This window comes from Hesperophylax consimilis, chromosome 23 (genome assembly GCF_061612785.1).
Source record: "Hesperophylax consimilis isolate HC1 chromosome 23, BYU_Hcon_1.0, whole genome shotgun sequence".
Taxonomy (NCBI): Eukaryota; Metazoa; Arthropoda; class Insecta; order Trichoptera; family Limnephilidae; genus Hesperophylax; species Hesperophylax consimilis.
The window spans coordinates 24,271,708-24,299,543 of NC_142858.1; the positions used below are offsets into that span (position 1 = coordinate 24,271,708).

The 27,836-nt window shown below is 32.5% G+C and overlaps 1 protein-coding gene across 1 annotated transcript; it reads left to right on the forward strand.

The window, feature by feature from the left end:
• Positions 1–26,976, forward strand: Edem2 (ER degradation enhancer, mannosidase alpha-like 2). Its single transcript, XM_089646078.1, has 10 exons — positions 1–400; positions 488–634; positions 7,692–7,844; positions 11,025–11,178; positions 16,390–16,559; positions 17,327–17,548; positions 17,980–18,145; positions 18,993–19,384; positions 19,935–20,151; positions 20,426–26,976. Exons 1-10 carry the CDS (start codon positions 279–281, stop codon positions 21,914–21,916), a joined length of 3,234 nt encoding a protein of 1,077 aa, XP_089502204.1. The 5' UTR covers positions 1–278; the 3' UTR covers positions 21,917–26,976.
• Positions 26,977–27,836: the final 860 nt, after the last annotated feature.

Here is a 27,836-nt window from a genome sequence, read left to right on the forward strand (position 1 = left end):
TCAGTTGGTTCGCCAGTAAATTTTCCGTGTTGGCAGCAATTGGCAAGTTATCGAAGGCGTTTGTCATTTCATTTACGACTACGTTAAAAAATAGCATTAAAACCGTGAACACCACAGTTTAATTACAACAAAGTTTTGTATAATCACAGTTGGCAGGTTTAAACGATTTGAAAGCTGCCGCCTGATATATAATGTGACACACCAACACTGTCTTATTCCGTTCAGCTGTTAACATTATCCTTGGTGTTATTTATGACGTGTTGTTTAGTTGTAGAAATATGAGGTGTAAAATATGGAGAATTGTACGTTTGCTGTTAATGTCATGTATTCTGGGCTCAATCGTGATGGCTGACGAATTGTTGAAGAATAAAATGTCAAAGGAGGAGCGGGTCGAGTTGAAGTAAGATTTGTTTTGTTATTGTGAAGGTGACGAGTACAAATTATTTATGTTTGGATATGGTTTTTTTTAAAATGGTTTAAATTTTAGGGAAGAAGCTCGGGATATGTTCTACCACGCATATCGGGCCTACATGGAGAACGCGTACCCTGCTGACGAACTAATGCCCCTGAGCTGCAAGGGCCGGTATCGAGGAGTGACTCCTAACCGAGGGGACATGGATGACATACTGGGGAAGTAAGTGATGTTTTCTTATTATTCTTAACCTTCAGCGGTCGCGCAGCGTCGAAACGACCGTGCACGTCCCTTTCCCTCTGTCACGGGCTTTTGCATCACATTCACCTGCTCTGGTAGGCAACCCGAGATAGATATATTATAACATAATACTCTAATCATCCCTCTCACATCTACTCCTGTACTGTGCGTAAGATTAAAAGTTCAGTTGAGCGACAAACACCTAATCGACTATAAATATATCTGCCTAGCTTAGCCACCTAACCAGAAGAAAGAAAAAAATATTGATAATTGTCCGGCTATAAAAAGTGGCAACCGTAAACCCAACGCACTTCCTGCACAGAGAATGTCTGCCGTGATCACACCACTTCCATTTGCGACTAGTGAAAATAATTCTTTAGAACACAGCAAATATTTTGCTAAATATAAACAAATTACTGTTTAAACTTTTAATAATTTCATTTAATGTTAGCTTTAACCCCTCATGCTTATTTGTTCGGTTTTGCAAACAAACAGCTGTTATCCGAAGAGTCAATTGGTTCGCTTTTGGGAACAGCTCGTATGATCTCATAGAAATCTTTGTATCTCCCTTATTGTCATGGTGAGAAATATAATCTAAACGGCTTTAGAAAGAGAAAACACCACGCTCTATATTCAAATCTAGAAGTTAACCACAGAAAAATTAAAGTGTAAACATGCATCTAAGTAAAGTCATGGAAAATATCGTTTATGACCAACTTTTTAATTTATGTAAAAACTCAATTATCAACCCCCAACAACAACAACAACCACGGTTTTTTCAAGGCAGATTTGTTGAATCGAACTTGGGGCAGTTCACAATGACGGTGTACAACAGTATGTTATTTCAAATGATCTGCATAAGGGTAAGTATTAGTATATGTTTCGAGCTGTTCATTAATACCTCCCTAATTGAGAATAACTCGTGTTTAAGGAGGGGATTGTAGTTCTATATTATACCATTTTTTCCTCTTATTTCAGTAGTTTGGACAGGTATTATCTTGTCAATCACTTCTTGTAGGTTATTTATTAATGATTAAGACTTTTCATTGTATTCCCTTTGATGGAGTTCACCCATATCACCCAGAAGTTCAATTAACCTTATACTGTTAAATTTTTTTAAATTTCTGTATTTTTTTAATTTGCTGGTTTTCGTCTTATTTCTTTTTAGGTAATCTGAAATGTGGATAAGATTATGATCAGCTATTTTTGGTTCATATAGAACTTTTACATTCAAATCTAGTCTATTGGATATGACAAGGTCAATTAACATCCTGGATTTATCTGTTATTCTTGTCTCACCTTTAACAAGTTGTTTCATTCCTGTTTCAAGTTTAAGAAATTTATAGTCAAAATATTATCTTCTTTTTCTTTGAGGTTTTGGGTGCACCAGTTCTCTATAAATAACAGAAAGTCTTTGGTAATTGCAATTGGAGAATGGTATATCACTTCATGTACTCCTTTCTTATATCCAGAAGTTATTTTGATTGCTAGTATCCAATAGCTCTTTTCTCATATTGTGTGTTAGAAATAACTGCATAGAATGTGTCTTTTTAAAATTATTATTATCGCTCCTCCTGTGTGTCTACTGTAGAAATCACATTGTATGTCGTATACCCTTGAAAAGTTACTTAGCTGTCTACAATATTGCATGTTATGTGAGTTTCACTTAACACTACAAGTGAAGGTTCATTTCTTTCAATCAGTATCTGTATTTATAGATATATTCATTGTTCATTATTCGAGATCAGACTCTGGATATTTAAATTTATAATTCCTTCTAGTTGGTTTCTTTTTATAAAAAAATGACCTTTTCTCCATTTCCAATTTCCTCTTATACACTGGAAATTCAAAGCTCCATGCCGGGTGATTTGAATCAAGGTTTATCTTTAACTTGCGCTTAGTAGTGATACAGTTATTACACTTTTCTGTTCCTTTAACCCTGAGGATACGACCAACTACAGTAGCAGTTCAGTGAAATCATGACTACCTTCAGGCGCACTGCAATGTGCAATGTGTAGAGCTAGGTTTTAGTAGTTTTGAACGCATTTCAATACTATCCGTGAAATTCTCAAGTAAAATGTTGACACTGTAGATGCATGTAAAATACAATTTTCAACATTATATTTGGCTTTAAGATATTTACAAAATATTAGCCGTCTTCTAAGTCTCCCTTTATGGTTGAACCCGTAGCATTTATAACAGCGTTTAATATCAAATACTCTGACACTTTCCCATCCTATATTTATTTTTGCTATTTTTCCATGTATTTGTGCATCTACTTCCGAATATATTGTGTATTCTTCTCCTGTTTTTGATTTCTTGTTTCTAATTGCGGTTACTTCCATTTTTTCTGGCTCTACAAGAAATTCATCTTGAATTTTTATGTTCTGAACTATTTCCTTTTAATCCATTTAATGTGTTACTCCAACTTTTATTGATCGGAATCTATTATCCGGGATTTTTGTGGTTTATTTTTCACAGAACTTTGTTTTAACGTCTTCCTGTAGTTTTTCAACATGCTCACTATTTTTACACGTAACAATAATTTTACCATCTTTTGCATTTTTTATTTCCATCACTCCTGTTACAATTGGATACATTTTTTGTTTTATATCTACTTCGGTTTTCTCCGTTGTCTGCTCTTCTTTCGGAGAGATAATAATTTTTTTTCCCTAAATTTTGATACTACTTATTGCTTTCCGTAATTTCCTTTAGTATTCTATTTTCTCCAGATATAACGAAATTTTTGCTGCCATTACGCTTATTATCCCCAACATTGTAATGGTATTCGGTGTTAATTTACTTATTTGTTCTTTGATTAATTTAGTTGCACTGTCATTTCTAAACATAAATAAATGTAATGGGATAACATTTTCACCTAAAAATCACCCAATCATCCATATTTACCACCTGAATCTCATTCCTCTTTAACGAGTTGAAAAAATCGGAGACCTTGGAGTATTACTTGACTCTAAATTGCTATTTGGAATCCTTAATACCATACTTATATCGATCGAATTGACAATATTAAAAAAAAAAAATTTTGAAACACTTGTCGTATCGCTTTGAAAATCATCAATGTAACTCTATTACGAAGAATAAATTTTGACGTAATGTTTCTATATAAGATCGTGAACTGCCTTATTGACTCACTAGCTCTGTTAGAAAAGATTGCAATACCAGATCGAATACCTTATTTTACATACAACAATTCAAATCAAAATATGCCCAAAGTCTTTACTTAGACGTATCTGCAAAACTTATAAAACAATTCTTTTTTATTGTTCGTTTAATAATTTTATTTTTCTTTTACTTTTAACTTTAAATATCTACTTTCTTCCCAACCTGTAACCCTTAGTTCCATTTACAATTCACATTTATAACTCTACCAAAGGGGTTCCAAAGACCGCAATTTGAGAAAAAAATCATGAAACTTCGTAATTTTTTTATTAATGTCTTTTATATGTAATGACAAAAAAGTGAGGTTACAGTAAAGTTTATAATACATTTTTGTAAAAAAATGTTTTTTTTTTCGTCATCAGTATTTTTATTTCAGTGTTTTACATCTATCTATACAGGGTGTCCGGAAACTCGTAGTACAAGCGGGAAACTGGTGAATCTACATCACATTTGGAGTCGATTTTGTAGTATATTTTTTTTTTATTTGAGCTTTCGTTATCGAGTAAATCGAGTTTGAAGTTGATTTTTTTTTTTAATTTTTTTTTTTTTTAATCAAATTCTTATAAATTATTACTGAAGATCAAAGTACCCAACTAATTAAAACTATTTGAAAGTAAAACAAATGAAGAAACTCGGATTTGAAGCATTATTTTGAAATCACCCTTCATTTAATCCGGTGTAATCATAAAATATTTCTGCTCTGCAGGGTTAAAACATCTGTTGTTCAACCCTAAACACCAGAAAAAACTTTAACCCTAAAATAGCCGAAAAATATTTTTTTTTGGTTTTTTTTTTTTTTTTGTGAAAATGCTCAAATCAAAAAACTTTATGTTTATTTGGGTTCCCCATGTGGTGTAGATTCTCCAGTTTCCCGCTTGTACTACGAGTTTCCGGACACCGTGTATAGATATCTGAAGTCTATTAGAAGATGACAGGAAAAAACATGTTTTTATTTTAGCAGTTTCTCTATCTACACAGACAAGACTGAGTCACAGTAACGCGTAACGGGGTGCAGCTAGTGTTTTAAAAAACTTTTTTTTGTTTGCATAAAAAAATTTAATATTTAAAAATTATATTTTACTTCTAATTATAAAATTTGAAAGAGTATTTCATCACCTTATAAAAACAATTTTTATTTTTCGGATAAGTTCAGAAACATTCCATTTGTTTGGATTTTATTACAAAGCGAAAATGCACACAAATTCTCTGACCTACTGAGAGCATCTTTAACGGTCAATATGCCAGAGGCTTGACAGGTTAATATACTGTAGGTCTCTTTTGTTATAAAATGCCGCTGACTGACTGGAGAAGGCGCTGCTCCACCATTGCGGATCCTGTGTAGAGACATTCCCATATATAAGATATTCCCGTGAAAACCTTAACCATAACACATTCCCATATATGTATATATATTGTCTACATGTTTACTACATTATACTGTAATGAATTGGTTGGAATTAGCTTAAAAGGTACCCAATTCGTAGAAGCATTAATGTAACAATATTTTTCTCTCAACATAATATATTCTTTGTGTTATTTTTATTATTTTGTAAAATTATTGACCTCAACACAGGCTTGTCCTAGTGAGGTTAAAAATTATAATTATTTTTAAATGATAAACTAACGTTTATAAGACAAGGTTTTATGCATAGCATAAAGGATAACAAATAATTATAAGCAATAATTATTTGTTAAAAATTCTAATGTAAAAAAAGATACAATTTAAAGAAACAACATACAGTTTTTTTGAAAGAGTTAAAAATAAGTGCATTGCTGATAATTTCAGTGTATATGTGTAATATTTGTCATTTTATTGAAAATAAATTAATTCCACACATGAATTAAGATTGTATACCGCATATTCAGCAGCAAAAGAGTTAAACAAATTGGTATATTTACATTTTGTGTATTGATGAGCTGTGTGGAAATGCGGTCAGACTTTATTACTAATTAGTTTGATGCTTATTAACTTCATATAGACTAGCAGTTGTGGAAAAGTTAGAGTAGGGTCATAAATTACTAGGTTATGAATAATCTGAATTTGAATTTCTCTGAATTTTGAATTTCTCTGAATTTTGAAATTTGAATTTCTCCTACTATTTTCATAGTAATCGGAACATGTGCAATGATGGAGGAGCTAAAGGCTAAATAATTTTTAGCATATTTGTGGCACATTAAAGAGTGGAATATACTTTCAGTATCGCCCTGATGGAAGACAACCATTTGCAATATAAATATTGCTTGAAATGGCCACAGCCCTGTTTTGTGACCAGATCAGCCAGTTATTTCCTAACTTTCCTCTTTTCAAACTCCTACCCTCCCCATTTGAGGATGCGAAAGTCCCACTGGCTCTGAACAATGGGGATCAGCTGGCACTCTTGTTCGGTATTCACATAAAAAACTTGTTTTCATTTCATACATTTATCCCAAAAATAATTTTTAACCTTCACCTGTGTTGCATGTGATAAAACAGTTTCTTGCTGGGAATTGTGAGTGATTGCATTGGAAATGTTAACCTCAGGGGATTATATGCTCACATTATCATGTTGCAAATCGGTAACCTTATGCACTTTTAAAATTTTAATAAAGATTAAACTCTCGTAAATATTCTCCAGTGGCGTGCCGTGACCTTATGATTAATTATTCAGATTTAAAAAAAAATAATATTTCTACAGAAGAAACCTCCAAGAAGACTTTTGTTAATAATCTTAAATTATAACTATTTCCATACAATATAATAAGAGAAAAAAAATTTGGGCTTACAAATCTGTGGTTAGCTTCTAAAAGAGCCAATGTCAGTATTAGTCATTAGATCAGACATGTAGTGAAAAAATAGGTTCCGCTATTTTACCTCCGATCGACCTCCAACTGCCTTCAACACTAAAACACCAGAAACTACCGAATCCAGTCTAAGCGCACCGCTTATCCCGTTCATCGCTTTTCCTTAGTGGAACATGTTGCAACCAGATATTAGTACACAATAACGCCTCTAATTGTGTAGCTCTATGGTTTTTGTTACATATTTTTTTGCATTTTCGCTTTAAAAATTCCGAATTCTAAAAGAACCTTTCGATTTTGAGAAAGGATTTTTTGATTTTCAGGAGCCAATGTTGCATTAGAATATAGCTTTTCATAAAATTAAAACTTGCTAAAGAGCAATTCTATGTAGGCCTTGTGACATTTGAAAAACTGACACTGACTGTTTTAGAAGTAAGCCCTTGAAATATCATTAGAAACCTTTTTTTATTTTGCTTAAGTTAAGGTCATAGATATATGCATAATTTTCATAATATGAATATATAAATAATTCAACATGAATATTGAGGAACTTTTTTTTGTTTAATTTTTTCTACAATCATCGCTATTTAATTTAAAGGCCAGTTTATCTCTATGAACGCTTTCATAGTAACTAGTCATAATATTTTTCCCTGTTTTTCTTATTACAAAGTGAATTTGATTTATTTTAGCAAATTGATAATACATAATAATAATTTATTGCAAGTTATTGAAAGACTTGAATAAATTGTCCATTATTTATTATGAATGCAGCTAATTTTGAGATTGTAATGTTTTTTTTATTAATTCCATTACATGGGCGATATATTGCGTCAAAACACAATCAGTACTGTACCATTGGAAATGCATAATTATAAATTGGTTTTAATAAAATCTTTGATATTAGATCTATCTAGGTTCATGATCCAAGACTTGGTATCTGGTTTATATTTAAAGTAAGTTGAGTTCGGTCTAATGGCCAGCGGAAGAGCATTGTATAGCTTAGTTGCGAACTATTTAATGTATCGATAGTTTAATCTCGGTTATTTATGTTATGTATTAAATATGTGTTTTCTATTTCTAGTTTTTCCCTGACTCTGGTAGACAGTCTCGACACCCTCATAATACTAGGAGACTTTGAAGAATTCGAGGATGCCACCAGACTTGTGATCAGAGATGTTTCCTTCGACAAAAATATTGTCGTTTCTGTTTTTGAAACTAACATCAGGATGCTGGGGTAATAATTCTTTTATACCCGTCTATTTTCACAATATTTATTTATTAACATCCTCTTTAGGCTTCTACCATCGTAATAAGAGTGCTATGCCAAATTTTATTTGTGTTGCAATTTTTTTGCTGTCGATTAAATTTTCTGTAACCATTTAAAATATGCCATTTTCGATTTTCTGCCAAATCAACGTGTTTGTTTTCATTTGTGATTTCGGCGGTGTTTACTTCACGCCGGGCGACGTTGGTGACAGCTTAAATTTAAAATAAAAAACTGCATTTGAAAAATTCAAATGGGATGGAGATCTACAATGTCAGGCGAGTGTAAGTGAGACGGTGTGCTGGGCTCTTGGGGTAAATTTGTACGGAAGGCAATTCTAGTGTTATTCTATGACATACTAAGAATTATATCCAACTTAATATTTATGTTCAAAATTGTAAATGGTAGTATAGACAGTCCTGATTTAATTAACCTCATTGAATTTCATATACCCACGAGAGCTACTCGTTCTAAAATTTTGTTTAAAGGCAACAATATCAGGACTGAGTATTCCAAACACTCGCTTGTACCTAGGTTGCATGAAGTTAGTAATAGATACGCAGATGTGGCTGATCTATTTAACTGCACGCAAGGTAGGTATAAGAGGGCTATGCTATCAAATCTTTTCAATCAATATTAATTTAATCTAATTCTACCTTATTTGCACTATAGAAACTTATGTACTTGTATCTCTTGTTTACTTACTTACTTACTCTCTAATGTCATTTCACAATCAAATGCCACATATATTTGTAATTCTTTTTTTAAATATTTCTACGATTTTAAGGACGGGTTGTTTCGGAGAACTTGAACAATTCATCAAATTTCAACGTTCATTTCTGGGTACTGTGAAAGTCTTATTCAAGTTCTGTTATTATATCATCGTAGGCTAGTTGCATGACAGAACTGAAATAATGAGAGAACTTGAAAAAATCTTTCACAGAATTGGAAAAATAACTTTGAAATTTGAAGAATTGTTCAAATTCTCCGAAACAACCCGTCCTTACTGTGACATGTTATCATTGTTTATGGTATATTTATACCGTTGATATGAAATAAATAAATACAAAAGATTTCCAAACCTGTAAGAAAGAACTTGAGAAAATGAAGATAAATAATGTTGGTAGTTCTTAATCAAAGTATGATACAGTTAAATATGACCAAAGGAAATAGGGTCCTATTAGTTCAGTTGGTAGAGCGGCGCCCCGGTAAGGCGAAGGTTCTGGGTTCAAGCCCTAGATGAGACCGTATCTTTTTCTAATTTTTCTATTTCAAATTGTCATTTAAAACTCACTAATATTCTCTTCAATAATTAAACATTTCTCATCTCCAGGGAACTTTATATTACTAGACATATATTAATAATTCGTAAAATATGGAAAAATTTTGATATTAATAATTATATTATGAAAATATTATCTGGTAAATTTAATGGTGCGCTGCCGAGATAATTTTTATAATTATTGAATCGATTCGGTTGTGTGCTGCTGCCGTTGGATTTTATTACTTTTCCCAATGAGAAACAATAAAACGAGACTTACTTTTTATCACCGATATAAATCAAATATTTCTTTTACGAATGTGATGTTAAAAAATTATAACAATTTCGTTGTTTATGCATTTTGATGAACAACAACTTATTATTGCTGATATCAATCAATATTTTTACAGAAAAATAGAACATTTTTACGTTTTATAAATGTAGAAAAATCACAAGTTTTGTCGATTCATCACATTCATTAGAAATGATTACATTTTGTTGCCCTGAAAGCTACATCTGATGTATTTAGTATACCGTATTGTAAATCTGGCACACATCCGCAAAACATTCAACATTTTACGAGATGTAGATATTTTCAACTGTACCTTGAAATTATTTACAGTCCAACTTGTTGAATTCATCATAATATATTATGATGCTAGTTATTGTAGTTACTCATTTTTAGTCTACTGTTCTTAAACTATCATATGGTTTACTTTTTAAATATATTATTTGAATGTCAGTTTTGTTATCTTGATGGAATGAATGAAAGAATGAAATGGAATCTTGGAAGAACCCACTTCTCTATATCCGTTCGAGCTGAAACGCGGAAGATAGATTCGTTGTTGACTATAATGCATTCTATTAACTTTTGGTGGCACTTGTGCACACATTTTTCTGAAATCGGATGTCATTATTTTTAGTAAATAGAAATTTACTGCAGTTAATCACAAAATAGATGTCGGTACTATCCAACTGGAATTGTTAGGACGGTTTGTTTCGGAGAATTTGAACAATTCATCAAATTTCAACGTTCATTTTCCAGTTCTGTGGAAGATTTTTTCAAGTTCTGTTTTAATTTCAGTTTTGTCAAGCAACTAGCCTATAATGATATAGTTACAGAACTTGAACAGGACTTTCACAGAACCCGGAAATGAACGTTGAAATTTGATGAATTGTTCAAATTCTCCGAAACAACCCGTCCTTAGTGTTGTTTACTCTAGTCCCTGAGGAGAAAGGTTCAATCCTCAGTCAAAACAATTTTAATTTTGTTTTGTTACATTCTAAAAGTTGACAGTACGTCGCTCTAGTTCGTTTTTATCCAACAGATCAAAACGTAAATCAGGAGAAAGATCGCTTCAAAGTTTTTTTTACGAAAAACACATATATAATGAAATTAGCTCATTTTAAGCTTACTAAAATGATTTAAAGTGATAGGAATTATTATTTTTAATTAAAATTCATTCTAAATGTTTTAAATTATGCAGCAAACACGTTTTTAATTTGGATGTAAGACAAAGTGTTGGATAAACACGCTCGAAATGTTGTTTATTTTTGGTGGACTTAAGACAAACTGCGTCTTAAAAAACACATAATTTTTTTTTTTTCACTTGTATCTTATAAATAAATGATTTCTGAGAACAACTGCATACTTAACTCAATTTCGCCAAAATTGGTCTGTTGGATAAAAACTAACTAGAGCAACTAGCAGTTAAGAACCAGCCCTTGGGACGGAAGAGGCTTATTCCTCAATAACCACCGTTTTTTGCAGATTTGGCCTTAAAAATTCCTCGAAGATTTACTCCAAATGAGATGTAGATTCATCAGTTTCTTGCTTGTACTACGAGTTTACGTACACCGTGTACCTTGCTTGTTAACTTTGATTACAGGGGTTTGCTGTCAGCACATATACTAGCGACGGGTCTCCAAGACAATGGAGAATACATGACATGGTACCGGGGAGAATTGCTAGATCTGGCTCATGATTTGGGTAAAAGACTGCTCCCTGCCTTCAACACCTCAACGGGGATTCCCCATGCTCGGGTAAACTTATGTTTTCTGTGTATTTCAAATGCGGTATATCCATCTAATTTTTTAATTTTCCGTAAAAATAAATAATGTTTTAGAAACTAGATAAAATTATCTCTCCGGTGTACACACTTTAAGTAAACATTGCTATTTCTAAATAGTAAAATTTTAATATCAAACGTGAAAAATGTCATCAAAAAAACGCTAACCACATATTTACTTAATTGATTTTTCGAAAACACATTCGTTTTGTTTGGGGAATTTGTAGAAAACTGTAACTTCACTTTTTTCTTGTTCATATAATAATTGTTACTGTACGAAACAATATACTGTCCGTACAATAACTGTAGATACGAAGGTAGCTGGGTACACTTGTCAGCGTTTTCAGTCTTGGTAGAGGTTGTAGATGTTGTAGAAGTTCGTGGTAGAGTTTAAAGCCACGATCAGAGAGGAATTTATTTCCAGATCTGAACTGACGAAAAGAATTTAATACTTGGCAAAAACTGAATTTACTACTGAATAAAACACTTGAAAATATTTCTTGAGACTTTTGGAGACTTGGAGATGGTTCTTCAGGAGAGAGGATTCTCTTTCAGAGGTAGTTGTTGAACTGACTTTGTATGGAATTCGGTTCTCTATTTATAGAACGTTTTCAAATCGAACCCTCTCGGAGGCGTTCTATCCTCTTTCGTGAGGAGTAAAGTGGTTAGGTATTTTTCCTCTCTGCAATTATCTTGTTGAGAGGAAAGTTATATTTTAATATGATACCTTTCACCAAGTCAGTTCAATTTACCAAAACCATCTCCCGCAGTCCCGTTTGTTTATTTTATAAATAATTATACAAATTTTCATATTGGGTTTGAAGTTAAATATCTTTGGTTTGAACATTTCCCAAAGGGTAACAAATATAGTTAGATATAATTATTCATGTTATTGTATTAGTATATAATCATTTCTTGATGTTGGTATTTATTTCGTAGTTATATCTTGCATCTTTTTCCCGTAAATCCAGTCTGATGATATCACAATTAATCACATTTGAATCTGTTATCAGTGTTTGATAAGAAAGTCAAGGTGATATGCCGGGCTGTGATTGGTTGGAGACGGCGGCCATCATGGAATTCCATCCGGGGAGTAGTGGAGGGGGTCCTACGTAAATACTGAGTAGCCTTCCTAGACGTGGTCACTTCGTGGGTTGGTGTGTCCGAGGGAGGTGTTGGATGATTATTTTCAGATGTGTTTCAGGTTTTGTTATTATATTGCTATGTAATTATCTTGATTAATCACATATAACACATCATTTGATTGAGTTATTTTGATGTAAAGCTTTCCAAATGTGTCGGCGACACGGTATCAAGCGGTTTCGGGGTTCGAGTGTTCTTGTGGTTTTTGCGTAAATATGAATTCTCTTGCAAAATTCTGGAGGTCGGGATACGTATGATACAGTTACGATAATTAAACCAATTATTACGATAGCGTATGATATATTAAACGTGAAAAATGTCACACATTCCGGCTGGGTATTTTTTGCGCTGGCGCTACGCTAACTCTGGGCGAAAATAAAGGTCCTGCGGGAATTTATTTATTTTGTTTTAAATCGCTTTATGTATCTTCGAAAAGTAAAGTAACTCAGCATACTCAAGCTATAAAAGTTCCAAACAAAATACGAATATTATTTGAAATGCGACTCAATTAACCTTGTAATATGTTTATTACGGTTCGCCTGTCGGTATTTGCTCATACCTGCTTTCTTTCTCGACATCTCTTGCTCGCTTGCACATAGGAGTTGAGTGGGTGCAGAACAGAGAAAGAGATTCGAATCGGGTTTCACGAAAGACACCAAGATAAATATTAAAAAAAAGACTAAATTAGCATTACGATTCGATAATTATATACAAATAGTTGGGACCTTTGAGATTGGTATATAATATTAATATAAAAACATTGAATAATTCTCTCTTTTCTGCTATGAAATGAGGCCGGCGTAAAAGGCTTCCCTTCCCGACCTTAAGCATTTCACTTGACCGAACGGTTAGAACTACGTTTCTCGGCCGAAGTGTGTTAATGGCATCCAGTGTCAATATTTGAGGCAAACTGGAAAGAATTATTATTTCTCTTTCTAACGTTAAAAAATTACATATTTCCGCCTGATAAAAGATACTTTTAAAAATGGACGTTCGGTCCTATATGACACTAAAACGCTGGAGAGTTAAGATTGCTTCAAAGTGAATGGTTTCCTTTTGAAAGTGATTTTCTCTGTTCAACAAATGTTTATGTCTGTATAAAGTTACAGGTTAAAAATTAACACATTATGTACATAATAATATAAATAATTCTGCTCATAATAATTCTGACATTAACTTATGCTTATGATTGTAGTTGTGCGACTGTGAACTCGAAAATCTTTAACAAGCATTTATGAACATTATTGAAGTTCTAAAACATTATAATAGCATTAAAACAAAGCTCCACTAAATGCACAAGTGTTATCTCATCTGAGCATCTTTTAAAAAGTTAAATATAATAATTTTCAAACATATTTATCTAACTGCAAGCGGCCTCAAAAAAAAAAAAAAAAAAATTGTTTTTTCTCGAACAGGACTGGTTCTCGATCCAGCTGAAACTTTTTTTGTAATCGAAAAGCCGGTTGTTCCTCTATCAGAATTGAGTAAGTCGTGGTTCAGCTCGCTTGTGAACCCGCAATATTTTATGATTTATCTCTCTCTTTAGGTTAATCTTACATGATGTTTAATGTAAAGTCGTTAGGTTAGTTTTAGTACTTAGGTTAGTTTTCAATAATGCTATCTTGAAGAAGGTTGAGAAACTAGCTGACCAAAACTAGTTGACACAATGTCTTAATTCTAACAAAGTGGTTGAAGACAAAATAACTTTTAATTGAATGATAGTAGTATAATTATTAAATGATACGTAGTGTTGTTCTAGTCTCTATAATTTTATGTTACTGTTAACCTTTTAAATGCCAGTAGGTAGAAGTGTAGCTGTGCACAGCAGGCCAAGAATGCGAGTTAACTCGCTCTTGGCACAGAAGCGGTTAAATTTTTAACTAATATTATTTTATATTCATCAGTTTTAATTATTTTGTATCACTTTCGACAGCTTACAAGATATATTCTGTTTTAAAATGCATGCAAAAGCCAGACTGGGCATAAAACCAAATTAAATTAAATGATTTCAAGTCACAAAGTGATTGCTTTCTTCAATAATTATATATCATTCTTTATAAATACTGTGGTAAATTAAAAAAAAAACCTATTCACAATAGTAAAAATATATACGTTTTTGGTTCTATAGGACCTGTATAGAATTCAAAAACAAAATATAAATTAAATTAAAATCATTTTGTATTATTTATCAATCCTTTCCTGATTCAGCCCTTATTCAGCACATAAAATTTGCTGTAAGTGTTAGTTTCTTTTTGGCTTTATGTCCATATTACAACACCACTGACAACAAATTCTCCGTGGTTTTGCTTACGAGTTTGAACGCTTGTACAAGGAGTTTAAACAGAGTTGGGTTGTTAAGTACATCTCCATATTTTTGACGTACGCTATGTGGGGTCATTTTAAAAATGAATTTAGCTAGACAGGGCTAATCTAGTATAATACATCAAAGATTTTAATTCATTATTGGTAAGACGGTATAATTTACAAAATCGTAATATTGCAAAAAACAAGTTAGTTATTAGGAAATAGACTCAGCCCATGCCCGGCGGGCTGCCCGTAAAATATGCCTGCGGTCCACGACAGAATATTTGGTGGCAGGAGCATGGCGTTCCAAAGGTTACTGCAGTATTGAAACATGTTAATATCTTTAATCACTTAACATAGTTTATTTAATCTGTGATGTCATAGATAATAATATTGTTGTTTAGTGTTCGCCAATATTAACTCAGGTTGTTTTTTTATATTTGATTAAATAAAGTGTACAATGCAAGCACATATTTTGTTGCACGTTGCACACATTTATTATAACATATTGACACACTCTTTAGTGTTGCATCAAGGTTACGGTTTCAGAGGGTAAAGATGATAATTACATGTAACAATACATGATTGTGATGCAAATAAGTGTTAAATATTACCTTGGCATTATTTCCAACTTCTGGATTTGTATTGAATTTATATTGAAATCTGATTTATAATATATACGAAAATAGACGCATGTTAAACACTGCCTATGTGTCCTGTAGTTTAATTATCCTTAACCACTCGGAACATTAGAACGTCAAAAGACGTAAATATGATAATAGCGGTCAAGACATTAGTACGTCTTTTCACGTAAACGCGCGAGATTTTACAAAAATCGATTTATTTCCATCACTAGTATACGGATTGCCATGATTTAAAAAACAGAGTATCGATAATGAATAACGCTACGCGTCTGCATTCAAGAATATCTATGGAATTTCGAGGTGCATTATCTAAGTCGATTGGACTTGTCATCTTGTTCGTTCATAATTTATTGCGTTTTTAAATAATTTATTAAAAATATTTTAGTTTGGACGGTTAATATTTTGAGGTGACTAATAGTTTTTAATTATATTTCTTCAATATATAAAGTGTTATTTCTTTATGATACTCAGAAAATAGTACATTTTTCACAGCTTTGAAATAATGGTCAGCGATTTTTACATATTTTTGACGTTTTCAGAAAATGTATATTTAGAAACGCAAATATTTACGTATAACAAAACAATACGATAGTGAATTTCATAATCTTTCCAAAACATTTTTTAGAATGAGGCTAAGTTTCCCAAAACGTGAGTTATGAAGCTTTTAACAAAACTCGTGAATAACACAAAAATTTTCGCGTTTTGACAGTTCGCAAAGGAACACAAAGTAAATAAAAGTCCTTTTCTGAGAGGTTAATTAACTTGGCTAAATGAGGCAAAGATAGTGCCCGCCTCCGAGAGCCGCTGATTTTAAGTAGACGAAGGGGAGTCGTAAAGTTACATGGAATCGAAATGAATAATCGTGGACATTCCAACAATCGATCTCATATTTCAAATGCAGAATTAACAATATCATCTTGCAATTAATTTTTCACATATTTTTTGGCGAGATCCCCATTATTTAAAAAATAATATCTATCAAAAATCACTCTCCCATTACTCCCTTTGGGTGATACATGATTTTCACCTTCAGGTACATAAAGGTTTAGCGGGTTCTACTACAATACTTCTTTTCTGGAATTCTTCCCTTCTAGATCAACCTCCGTTACGGCATGCGTGGTATTGAGAACTCCAGAGAGACATGTACGGCCTGTGCTGGCACCATGATCCTGGAGATGGCCGCCCTCTCCCGGCTCACGGGAGATCCGGTCTTTGAGAAGAAGGCGCATGATGCCATGGACCGGTTATGGAAGATCAGACATAGGTACCTATTACAATGATTTCACAATGTTGAAATCTTTTCTCAAATAAGTCTGATCAGGTTTCATGAGATTTATCCGCCTCAGAGACATTTTTGTTGTTGTTTCAAAATGAGTTCTATTTTATCATTGTTCTTTTTTTTAAATATGATATTAGCGTAGATCCTTGAAAAACCACAGTAAGTATATTAAAATATAAATATTGTAGGATTTATGAACTGGAAATATTTACAACATATTTTCCTCTTATTTGAGATCCATGCCTTTCAAAACCAAATTTTCTTTATAATATAATTATAATTTTTTGTTGACAAATGAGAGAATCGATCAAAATTACCTTTCAAATGAGCACCATTAGTGAATTTGGTTAGTTTACGTAGTAAATGATGCTTTCTTAAACTCGGATAAAGCACACACCCTTGAAAAATCACGACTTCTGACTTGACTTGAAGATTAACCCTAAGAAATTAAAACAAATGAATTACACATTTCAAATGTAGGATGGAAAATTAAAATCATATGTTATAGGTAGGTAGGTATTTAGGTACTTATCTGAATTCTTCACACGATCAGTTATCACGGAAATTATTTTCTTCAGGGTCTCCTGTGTGGGGTTAATGTAAAAAAAATATGTGTGTTCCAATTTTGAAAATGACACTTACATTCAAAGCAAATCTGAGTTCATCGAACCAGTTTTCAAGCACGACTAATGCACAAAGTGCATTAGTCGTGCTTGGTGCGCCGATACATTTTTATTTTAACCATATTTCAGAACATCGGATCTCATGGGCACTGTGATGAACGTCCATTCGGGTGACTGGATCCGCAAGAATTCGGGAGTGGGTGCGGGGATTGACTCGTACTACGAATACTGCCTCAAGGCGTACATCCTGCTGGGCGATGAGACCTACCTGGCCAGGTTCCAGCGGCACTACAATGCCGTCATGAAGTACATCAGCCGAGGACCCATGATGTTTGACGTGCACATGCACAGGTATTTATTTATGTTATTATCATTTTGGTATGATGCCGAGCTACTGTTTCATCAGGCATTCCCAAATTGCGCTACAAACAATCTGAAAAATGGAGGGCGCTTCAATCGAGTAATTGTTTAAATTGCTTTAATTGCCCACAAGTGTATGTTCAAATAATTTTTCACATTGCATGCACAGTGTTCAGAAATTAGTGGTATTTTCTGAATGGAGCTGATTGTAATTGGAATGTAATTTAATGTAATCTTCAAGTTTTTAATTTAATTTAAACTTTAAACACTTCATTTTTAAATGTATTATATTTTTCTAAAATCGGTGTTACTCAGCGTTGCTGTAGTGAAATTTTATTTCCATGTTATGAAATTAGTAGACTTTGATTGTATTTATTTAGTTAGCTAATAATAGATGTTTATACATTTTTTAATTAATAAAGGCCCCACACACAGTCGCGTCACTTCATGGACGCTCTTCTGGCCTTCTGGCCGGGCTTGCAGGTGTTGCTGGGCGACGTAAGACCGGCCATCGAGACCCACGAGATGCTCTACCAGGTCATGCAGCGCCACACCTTCATCCCCGAGGCCTTCACTGCCGACTTTCAGGTATTCCCCACACCCCTCACCTGCGAATTGTTGCTTCCATGAGTACAACCTCCTTACTCTGAACTTATAGAAATCTAAACCTTTTCTGTAATTAATTAAGCAATCTGCACACATTGTTTTATAAATAACCGCATATCAATCTACGCTGTATTATTATAATTATTATCTTTGGTACATTGAATATTGAGAAAATAAGTCATTTTCACAGAAATGTGCTTGTCAGATGACATTGGAAAACTCACAAAGTAATGATCATGTACATAGTATGAAAAGCTGTTACGGTTAAAGTATGATTTGATATTTTTGCCCTTTCTATAAAAACCAATGATATTTGAGATATTGTTTTGTCAATTTTTCTGCCATTTTGTTTTAAAATCACAACTCTGACAAGGTTTTCAAAATAATGAACTATTTAATTTTTGCCATTTGTATGGAATTTTTCAGATTTGTTTTCTTTTTTTACAATTTTAAACTGTACCTTAGCACTTACATTTGTTCAGAATATGGAGGTTGTATTGAATTCATAAATCTTATGGGTATTTTTTATTGATTAGCCGCATTTTGTTTTCTATTTCTTTGTAATAGCATCATAATTATTCATATGGTTTTGTAATTAAACAGAAAACCACGCCATTCTTGTCAAATTATACAATGCGTAATAAGATGAGAAACTTATTTCAAAATTCAAATATCTAACAGATTTGTTTTTGCGTAAAATATTTGCGACCTGCGACTGTTGTAATACATTGATTTAATGTTTGCATATATAATTTAACAGTGAAGCGTTGCTGTACCATGTTATCTCCCTTATTATGTAGGCTTGTTCATGATGGTGTTTTGCACACAGGTCCACTGGGGTCAGCACCCACTCCGACCAGAGTTTCTGGAGTCTACGTACTTCCTGCACAGAGCCACAGGGGACGACCATTACCTCAATGTTGGAAAAGCCGCCTTGAAATCTCTTCAAAAGCACGCATGGGTGCCTTGCGGTTACGCAGCCATGAACGATGTCCGAACTCGAATCCACGAAGATAGGATGGATTCCTTTGTCCTCGCCGAGACCTTCAAGTACCTCTACATGCTGTTTGCTGATGATTCAGACATCCCTATCAACTTGGATGAGTTCATCATGACTACAGAGGCCCATCTGCTGCCTCTCACGCTCGCCGACAACAGGCACAACAATAAGACCATCAAGGAGGGATCTGATGATGATCATCGCTTGTATCCTTATTCCAGGTGAGATATACGCTCATTAGTTTTTACTGGGGTTCAACTCATCCAAGATAATGGTGAGTACAAAAATGTCAAATTCGTAAAAAGTCTTTGTATCAGAAAGATTAGGACGATGCTGTAAATTTTTAAATCAGTAACTTGTTTCAAGTAAACTACTATGCATTATAGTCCTTTTCATAAAGTTCATCACAGTTGTCATTGGGTATTTGGCAATATCTTCTTGTTGAATAAAGTGGCTCTTCAGGTATCTTAATGTTACTTAATTTTTTTTATATTCCTGTATCTAATAGTGCTAACAATATCCAACATGATAATAGTCCTAGTAGCTCTGTCAGTGATTTTCTATCCATATTGAGTTTGCCCGTTTGTGAATACATACTTTGGATAATCTCGTTGCTGGTGTTTTATTCCTTCCAATGCTGATATTTGACCAACTTTTTAATTTATAGTTTTGATCTAGCAAGTTGTCTTTATACCTTTTAATCTGGATCAGGTAATCCTGTACTCCATTAGCATTTTGATTGAGTGTCTAATACTAAGTTTCTTTTTGTAGGACTTGTCCCAACACGCAGAAGTTTCTCCCAGAGAGTGTGCGACGTCCCCTGAAGAACATGATGGGTGAGTGCCGCACGCAGCAGACGTTCAGGCGACTGCTAGCGCGCCAGTTCAGGCCCTCGGACCCTGAGCACGTTGCCGCTCTCGCCGAGATGGGTATCTCCGTGCTCACCATGAAGGACGGCCGTGTACAGCTGCTGCAGACATTCTCCATGGTAATTTTCACATTTATTAACTGGCCAGGACACCCAGCAAGATGGAAAAAAGCCGATCACCAAAGATACTTCTCTGTAATAAATGCACAGGATGAAGCTGTGTTTGGAGGCCTCGGCTTAGGTGGCCATGACTGCAGCCTTCCAAGGGCTCTTCCTTTATCAGTGACCCAATTAGAAAAACAATATACAATAAGCTAGTACTCAATATATGTAACTTTCGTTTTGTTCTGATGTATAATCAATATTGTCTCAGTAAAATTGTTTTTTTTTTCAGGCTCGATCGGCAAAGGATGCAGAAGAGGGTCTCATATTTATGCGTGAAATGACAGAATTGTCTGAGAAGTCTACAGCAAGTTTTAAAGTAGAACTTGCGGGAGTTGCTTTCATTTCTTCAAAACCCCCTAAAGTAATATCTGCAGGACCAGCTCACTTTGGACTTGAATTAACGGGAGAAGTAAAAGTGGTTGGGTCTGCCACCTTTGCCAATCCCCTCAAAGCATGTGGTACTCTTTTGGATGTTGCTAAATACAAAGGAAAAATTGTTGTAGCTGAAAGAGGAGATTGTACCTTTGCCGATAAAGTACGAAAACTACAAAAGGAGGGAGCTGTTGGTGTCATCATCACAGATAACGTCCCCGGCTCATCACATGAAAAATCTCCTCTTTTTGCAATGTCTGGAGATGGAGAAAATGACATCACCATTCCGGCTTTATTTTTATATTCTCAAAATGCTGATGTATTGTCATACTACATAACAGAAGATCCCACTGCTCAAATCGCACTAGGGGAATACAGCTATCTAAAGATGTATGTACAAATAGTGGAGAAAATTAACCCATTTATTGATGTAATAGACTTCACAAGTGAAGCTGTTGACTCGGGCATGAAAGCTATCGAGCCTCAACCGACTACCAAGACTGACGCCCCCGCTAGCAAAGACGCTCTGCAGAGGGATGCCCCAATACGTCACCACTGGTTGGAATCCATCATTTCAGAGTTTGAGTCTCAGCTTTTCTTTGTTAAAGATACTAAAGAACAGACTGACCCAAAAGTGGTCAATAGTTTACTAAAGAAGATGAACTTGCAATCCGATCTCCTAGCAGAGTCTGCCATCATTGAAAGTATTATGAAAGATGATGAAGAAGAGGAAAGTATGGAGGACAAATTGAAGAAACACTTGGGTATAATATCAGATCGCATGAGCAATATCGAGACCATCAATCAATTGTTAAAAGACTCTTACTCAAATATAGCGAGCAATTTATTGGTGGACATAACGAATGACAAAATCATTCAAGTTGACAAATCAGCTGCTCAGGAAGAGATTGAATATATACCGGAAGACCTTCAGAAAGATGAATTAATTTTAAACTCTTGTCATTTAGGAAACACCGAATCGGAAAATTTAAAAATAAAGAATTCCGAAGAAGCAGATGTGGAAAATGTATCGAATGTAAAAGTGAACTCCAAAATACAGGATGAACTTGACCCTGAATATACTTATGTGCCTGACAAGGGAGACGAATGTCCGAAACAGGCTAAAGCTTTTATAACTCTAGGTTCTGACTGCAGCGATGCTTCCCCAACTAGTAAAGACGATTCCATCTTTCAATCATCAGATCGTTTAGCCTCTGATGGGATAGATCAATCAACAAAGCCAATAATTGAAAAGCAGTCTGTTAAAGCAGCCTGTACAGACTGTCCCAATGAAAACACCGTCCGAGACTTAGTAGAAGATTACCAAATAGAGGGGCCGACGCGATAACAATTATGGACCATTTGTCTAGTGTTCTTTTCTAATACAAATACTCTGTGATACTTATTCATTATTATGAACAGGTAACATTGTAAATAATGGAAATTGTGACTTATTTAAATTACTTTTATTTTCAAGGCCCTTTGTTCTCAACGATAATAAATCAACTGTTATTAAGCAATAATTAAAATCTTATTGACACCTATTTTATAGGTGTCAGTAAGATCAGTGATTTGTATTGTGTTCATATTGTCCATGAAATCATAATAGTTCTTGGGCTTGTAACTTAGCAAAGCCGATGTTTATAAATTCTCACAATACATTGTTTTTGTAATACGTTGTATCATGCTGCTTATAAACATGACAAAAAAGGCATGATCCGAACCATGAAGTGGCATTTGTGGTTCCTTCGTTCCTTCCCATGATTCGTGGCTGGCTCTCGCTTTTTTGTCATGTGTATACGCAGACTTTCTAGGCCCACCCATGGATCTTTTTTAACAAACTCCTTTTTGGGTATAATTTGTTACTTCAAGAAACAAATGGAAGCTTTTTAAAGTTTTATTTATTTTTATTGTGTTTTTATTTTTATTTTTATTGTGTTTTTATTTTTATTTTTATGATGTTTTTTGTTTAAAGACATAATGTGAAATTGAAAACATCCAATGTTTTAATATTACATATGGCTAGTAAATTATAAGTTATGGTCGAGTGTGGTCAATTTACTAAATAGGTGTTCATTTATCGGTATTAAATAATTGTCTTTACAATTAATGCTTCCATTTATTGAATTTTTCATAATACTTAGATCTACATTAGAGCTTAAATTTTGCAAACAATAAGTTTTTAAGACAGGTATACATATTATCTCTCTCCATAATGCCAATTGTATGTATTAACTGGATCCTGATGACTTCTTCCCAGCTTTATCTATTTCGAGTTGAATAGATTTACTCCTCAGATTAACAACATTCTAAATATTGATTCTTACGAACTAATTTAAAAGTTCGAATAGTTTATATCGTTGTGCATGCAATCTTGGAAGGTGTTATTTGTTTGGTGTACTGTAAACTACTGCAAAAGCCACAGCATTTCTTAGTATTTCACTCCAGTCTTCCAAATTGTTTTAATTTAGTATGTTGTCATTGCGTTCGAGGGAATAACATAATTGATCACTTTTATTGCATATAAATACTCCTGCTTGTTACCGGACATGTGAACATGTTGCATTTTATGACAATGTGTACAAAATGGCTACTTTAAGAATCCTTTCAATCTCGCTGTGTTTGTTTAGTTAGGAGAATTTGTTAAGTACAACATTTATGTATCTACTATACTATGTAATGTCAAAACTTTGGCATTACAATAATACTTAATTAAGTGGTTGGTTGGTCAAAATTTCAAGCTTTTTGTGGCCCCCCAAACAATTACTTAAAATACACAGCCAGTCTTGCAGGCGCATCGACAATTTGATATTATTAATATTTTTATGTTTGTGTTCCAATGATTTAATATTGATTTGCTGAAAATTCATATCTGTGCCTGAGAAATATAGTTCTGTATTAAGAAATAACAAAAAAATATAAATTCCATTTTAAATTTCACCTTAAAAAATCACACTGAATACTATAACATGTAAACAAACAAATAAAGATAAAATTATAATTACGCACAAACTCAGCTTAATTATGAGGTAACATATTATATATTATATAAAAAAATTATTACATTGTAATATGTTTTGTTGTAAATGATGTAACATAACTTTTTTGAATAAACATATAAAATATAATTTAACAACTGAAAAATAACAAAAATAATAAAATAACTTTTGAATCACATCTTTTTGTTTAAAGTTGATAAAATATACATGCTTCTCCGGTACAGATATCTGATAGTATTATTTCCCAATCCATTTTGTAATAGATTAGATTATTATCATTCCAGAATTTGTGTTATTATTGGGTATGATTTAGGTAATATATAATTACTTTTATATGTATTACTTTGTAAAAAAGAAAAGCATATAATATATTTTTAGGAGATGCATCAGATTATAATAAATGCTTCTTCATTTCATTAGTTTCAAAATTGTAATATCACGAATTAGAATTATGTGCATAAAATTATTGTATGATAAAAAATTTCTAAATTGTAAATAAAATATCTCATAAAATAAAATAAAATATGCAAAATATGACTGATGCTACATATTTTTTGTGGAATCCCAACTTAGAGATTTACAGAGCCTGTTTTTGATAACTTTACCATAAGTTTAGTGTACAATATAATTTTGTACATAATTCTGTAAAATAGATTTACCAGGCTCTTCAAAATGTAATAATTTTGAATTCTACATACATTATGATATAAATTTCACAATGTTTCAATTGAAAAGTTTTCAGCTCAATTGTAACATTTTTATATTTTCTTATATTTACAGTTACAACTGCGCAAAACTTTATCACTTAGAAAAAAAAAATCATTTCGCCGGCTTAGAATCACAGGGGCCTAACTACAAAAACTGGTGTTTTGAGTTAAGCTTAGTTTCAGTAATGCCATAATATTTATTAGTGACACTTTGTTTAAGAGATACAGTTGGGCATGTCAGTTAATGTAACTATGTTTTTGTAGATAGGCCCCTATGATCCTAAACCCCCGAATCCGTAGTTAAAAGAACTTACTCCACTGTTAACTTTCCTTTATATTTCTTGCTTAATTAATAATAACTAATTTTTTGGTTTTGCAAATTATAAAAATTAAAAATTTAAAGTAAAGTTTAATAATAACAGTTAGTAATCTAATATGTAAAAGAACTTTTTTGTAAATGTGATAAAATTCCATTCACACCCGGAATTTCAAACCTGGAATGGAATGGATTATTAAACACTGCCACTAAACCTTGCCACTGCAAGGAAGGCAACTATGCTGACCATTACTCCACCAAATATTTTAAACAGCGCTAAACATTCATTATTAAGTATTTACTGAAAATAAGAATTATCTGTTACACACAACCGAAATTATATTGTTAAATATCAACATTGCCATAATAATTATATGGGAAGGATATCGTCATTCTAGTTTGTTTTTGTCTAACAGACCATTTTTGGCAAAATTGAGTTAAGTATGCAGTTGTTCTCAGAAAGCATTTATTTATACAATTACAAATAAAAAAATAAAAATAAAAAAAATATTTTTAATGCGTTTTCAAGATGCAGTTTGTCTTAAGTCCACCAAATTAAACAACATTCCGAGGGTGTTTATCCAACACTTTGTCCAACATCCAAATTAAAAACGTTATTTCTGCGTAATTTTAAATATTTGGAACGAATTTTACTTAAAAATAATAATTTATTTTACTTTAAATCATTTTAGTAAGCTTAGAATTGAGCTAATTTCATTGCATATTCGTTTTTTGTAAAAAAAAACTTTGAAGCGTTCTTTCTACGGATTTACGTTTTGGTCTGTTGGATAAAAATGAACTAGAGCGACGATATGGTTTTGATTTATTTTGCTCCTTTCATTTTGAAATCTCCATAAATAGATAGATAGAGATAAAAAACACAACAAATTTAGATAAATGCAATTTTATTAAGAGTAAAATAAATAAAATAATATTATTTTACACTGAGTACCTACCTACCTAGACATACATGTACATATGTTTATATGTACATAGCTGAAACTATATAACTTCTTTTTTATGTACGAAAATGTAAAATAGGTAATACACAATCATATCACAAATTAATTACAGAAAGTTAACATTTTCTGAATTGGGATTCCACTGTTATTATTATTCTAGTTTTATTTACATTTTATAAAACTAAAATATGATTGAATGAATCGATATTTTATTTTATTTGGTTTGTCTAAAGTCTAAACTAATGCAACAATTTGTTTCAATGCTAGGAAAAAAATTATTCATAAAATGAAGTAAATGTGAACATATTTTAAATACAACTTGCATTTTTGATAAATATTTACTTTAATAGATTTATTTCTGAACACTGTCTTCTTAGCTTCCGTAAGAAAAAATTAAAATCAAAGATGTTTGACAAAATGTATAAAACAAAACTTTTTTTTTATATGAATTCAATATTATTGCTACAGGTTGTGAATGTTTCTTTTGTTAGTTTATAAAATAATTTATACTTTCAATCTAATCTATGTATTCTGTTAGTTTGCACATTACTTTTGTATTTTAAAACATTCATATTTCTAAATAAACTTTTTGGTTTTTCTATAGGTACCGAGTATTTTTTCATTGAGGCAATACAATTAACTTGTTGATTGCTTGTCACAAGTTAATTAATCTGAAATAATGTTAACAAAGTTTTCAACTTATAATTTTGGTATTTCAAGTAATAATCTGCATAAATTCTTATTCTAATATACCTTTTGATCCAACATACAAATTCCTGTGAACCTGTAAAGCATATCTGTGCCTTAATGACATTTAAATGTAAGATTTTAGGATTTTGATTTCAATACAAACTTTTTTACGGTCTACAACCGTTATAACTGGTGCAAAGAAATATACTTCTCAACCAGCGTTCTAACACATCTTGCAAAATTATATTCAATTATGTAATAGTACCTACAATATAGATTTCTCGATACAACAAATGTTTATAATATTGTATAATGCAACTCAGAAAAGTATAAATATTAGATTTAAATTATATAATATAGAAGTAATATTTTTGCACTTTGTAAATATTTTTTTGAATATATAATTTTTTGTCGGCCCAAAAGGTTAATAGTTAGTACGAAGATAATTATGGTTTAACTGATAGGTAATAACCTTTTTTTATCTTAAAAAAAACATTATAATGTATGTACATTTTTTTTCAGTTTCTAGCCAATATTGCACCATCATAATAATACAAATGTTTTTTTGGAATACAAATTATTATGTTTTTGAAAGTAATAAATTTACTTCTATCAGTTAATTATGAAAATAATTATACTTTATTTACCATTTCTGTCTTGGAATTTAGATAATGATAAAATTTTATTTATCTTGTCAAAAATGATGTTTTTAATACTGGTCAATTATTGATGAGATCAACAAGAATATAATAATTTGGTTTGGTTTTAAATTTAAAAATTATAATTTTGATTTGTAAAAATGTAAATAATATACATATATAAACAATGATAACATTGTTTCATTTATAAATAAACTATTAAGATTAATTTGAAAACCTGTCTCTTTTTTAAAATTATTTTATTTCTTGCCATCCATTGCCAAGAGTTATAACCTGATAACACTCAGTTATTGTAAAAGTTAAAGTGGTTATACCCCCAGGACCGCATTCATAATACATTCATCTTATGCTCCTGCCACTCAGACCTCTAGTATAACCTATTAACCTAGTATAATGAGTTTTCAACGGAGCTGTCAGTGGTATGCCTTCAGAACGACTTTACATTTTGATGGTTAACATAATACATTTTTTTCAATTTTTACTATTTATTAGCCTGTCATCTTCGGAAATGCTGCGTGGAGGGCTTTTTTAAAGATAGAAGTTCTGGGAAGGAAAAATGTATGAGGGGTTGGTAGGAATCTAGGGATCAGTTTGTCCAGGAGTGACATAAATATATCCCGCTGCAACGCAAGGCGATGGGTCCAACCACTTGGGGTGACCTATGGCAGAGGTGTTGGTTATCAAAAAATAGCTCCCGGGGCGACGGTACCCAAACCTACCTCCCAAATTGAGTATACATATGTACAGACGGTAAGCAGAGAAGTGGTGTAATCCTCCAAAATACCCCATTGGAGGTATTCAATGACATTATGTTTGCTTTGAACAATAAGAATCGAGACATTTGGAGTTTTTCTAACTAATGCAGGGATCACACGAGGACAGTACTATACTGTCTTGCCCAGCTCCGGACCCATTGTCCTAGTGTGAACAGTAGT

Coding starts and splice junctions, on each gene's coding strand:
- Edem2 (XM_089646078.1), top strand. CDS start 279: ATGAGGTGTAAAATATGGAGAATTGTACGTTTGCTGTTAATGTCATGT. Junction 7,845..11,024: donor ACTAACATCAGGATGCTGGG/GTAATAATTCTT, acceptor CTTTGATTACAG/GGGTTTGCTGTCAGCACATA. Junction 17,549..17,979: donor TTTGACGTGCACATGCACAG/GTATTTATTTAT, acceptor TAATTAATAAAG/GCCCCACACACAGTCGCGTC.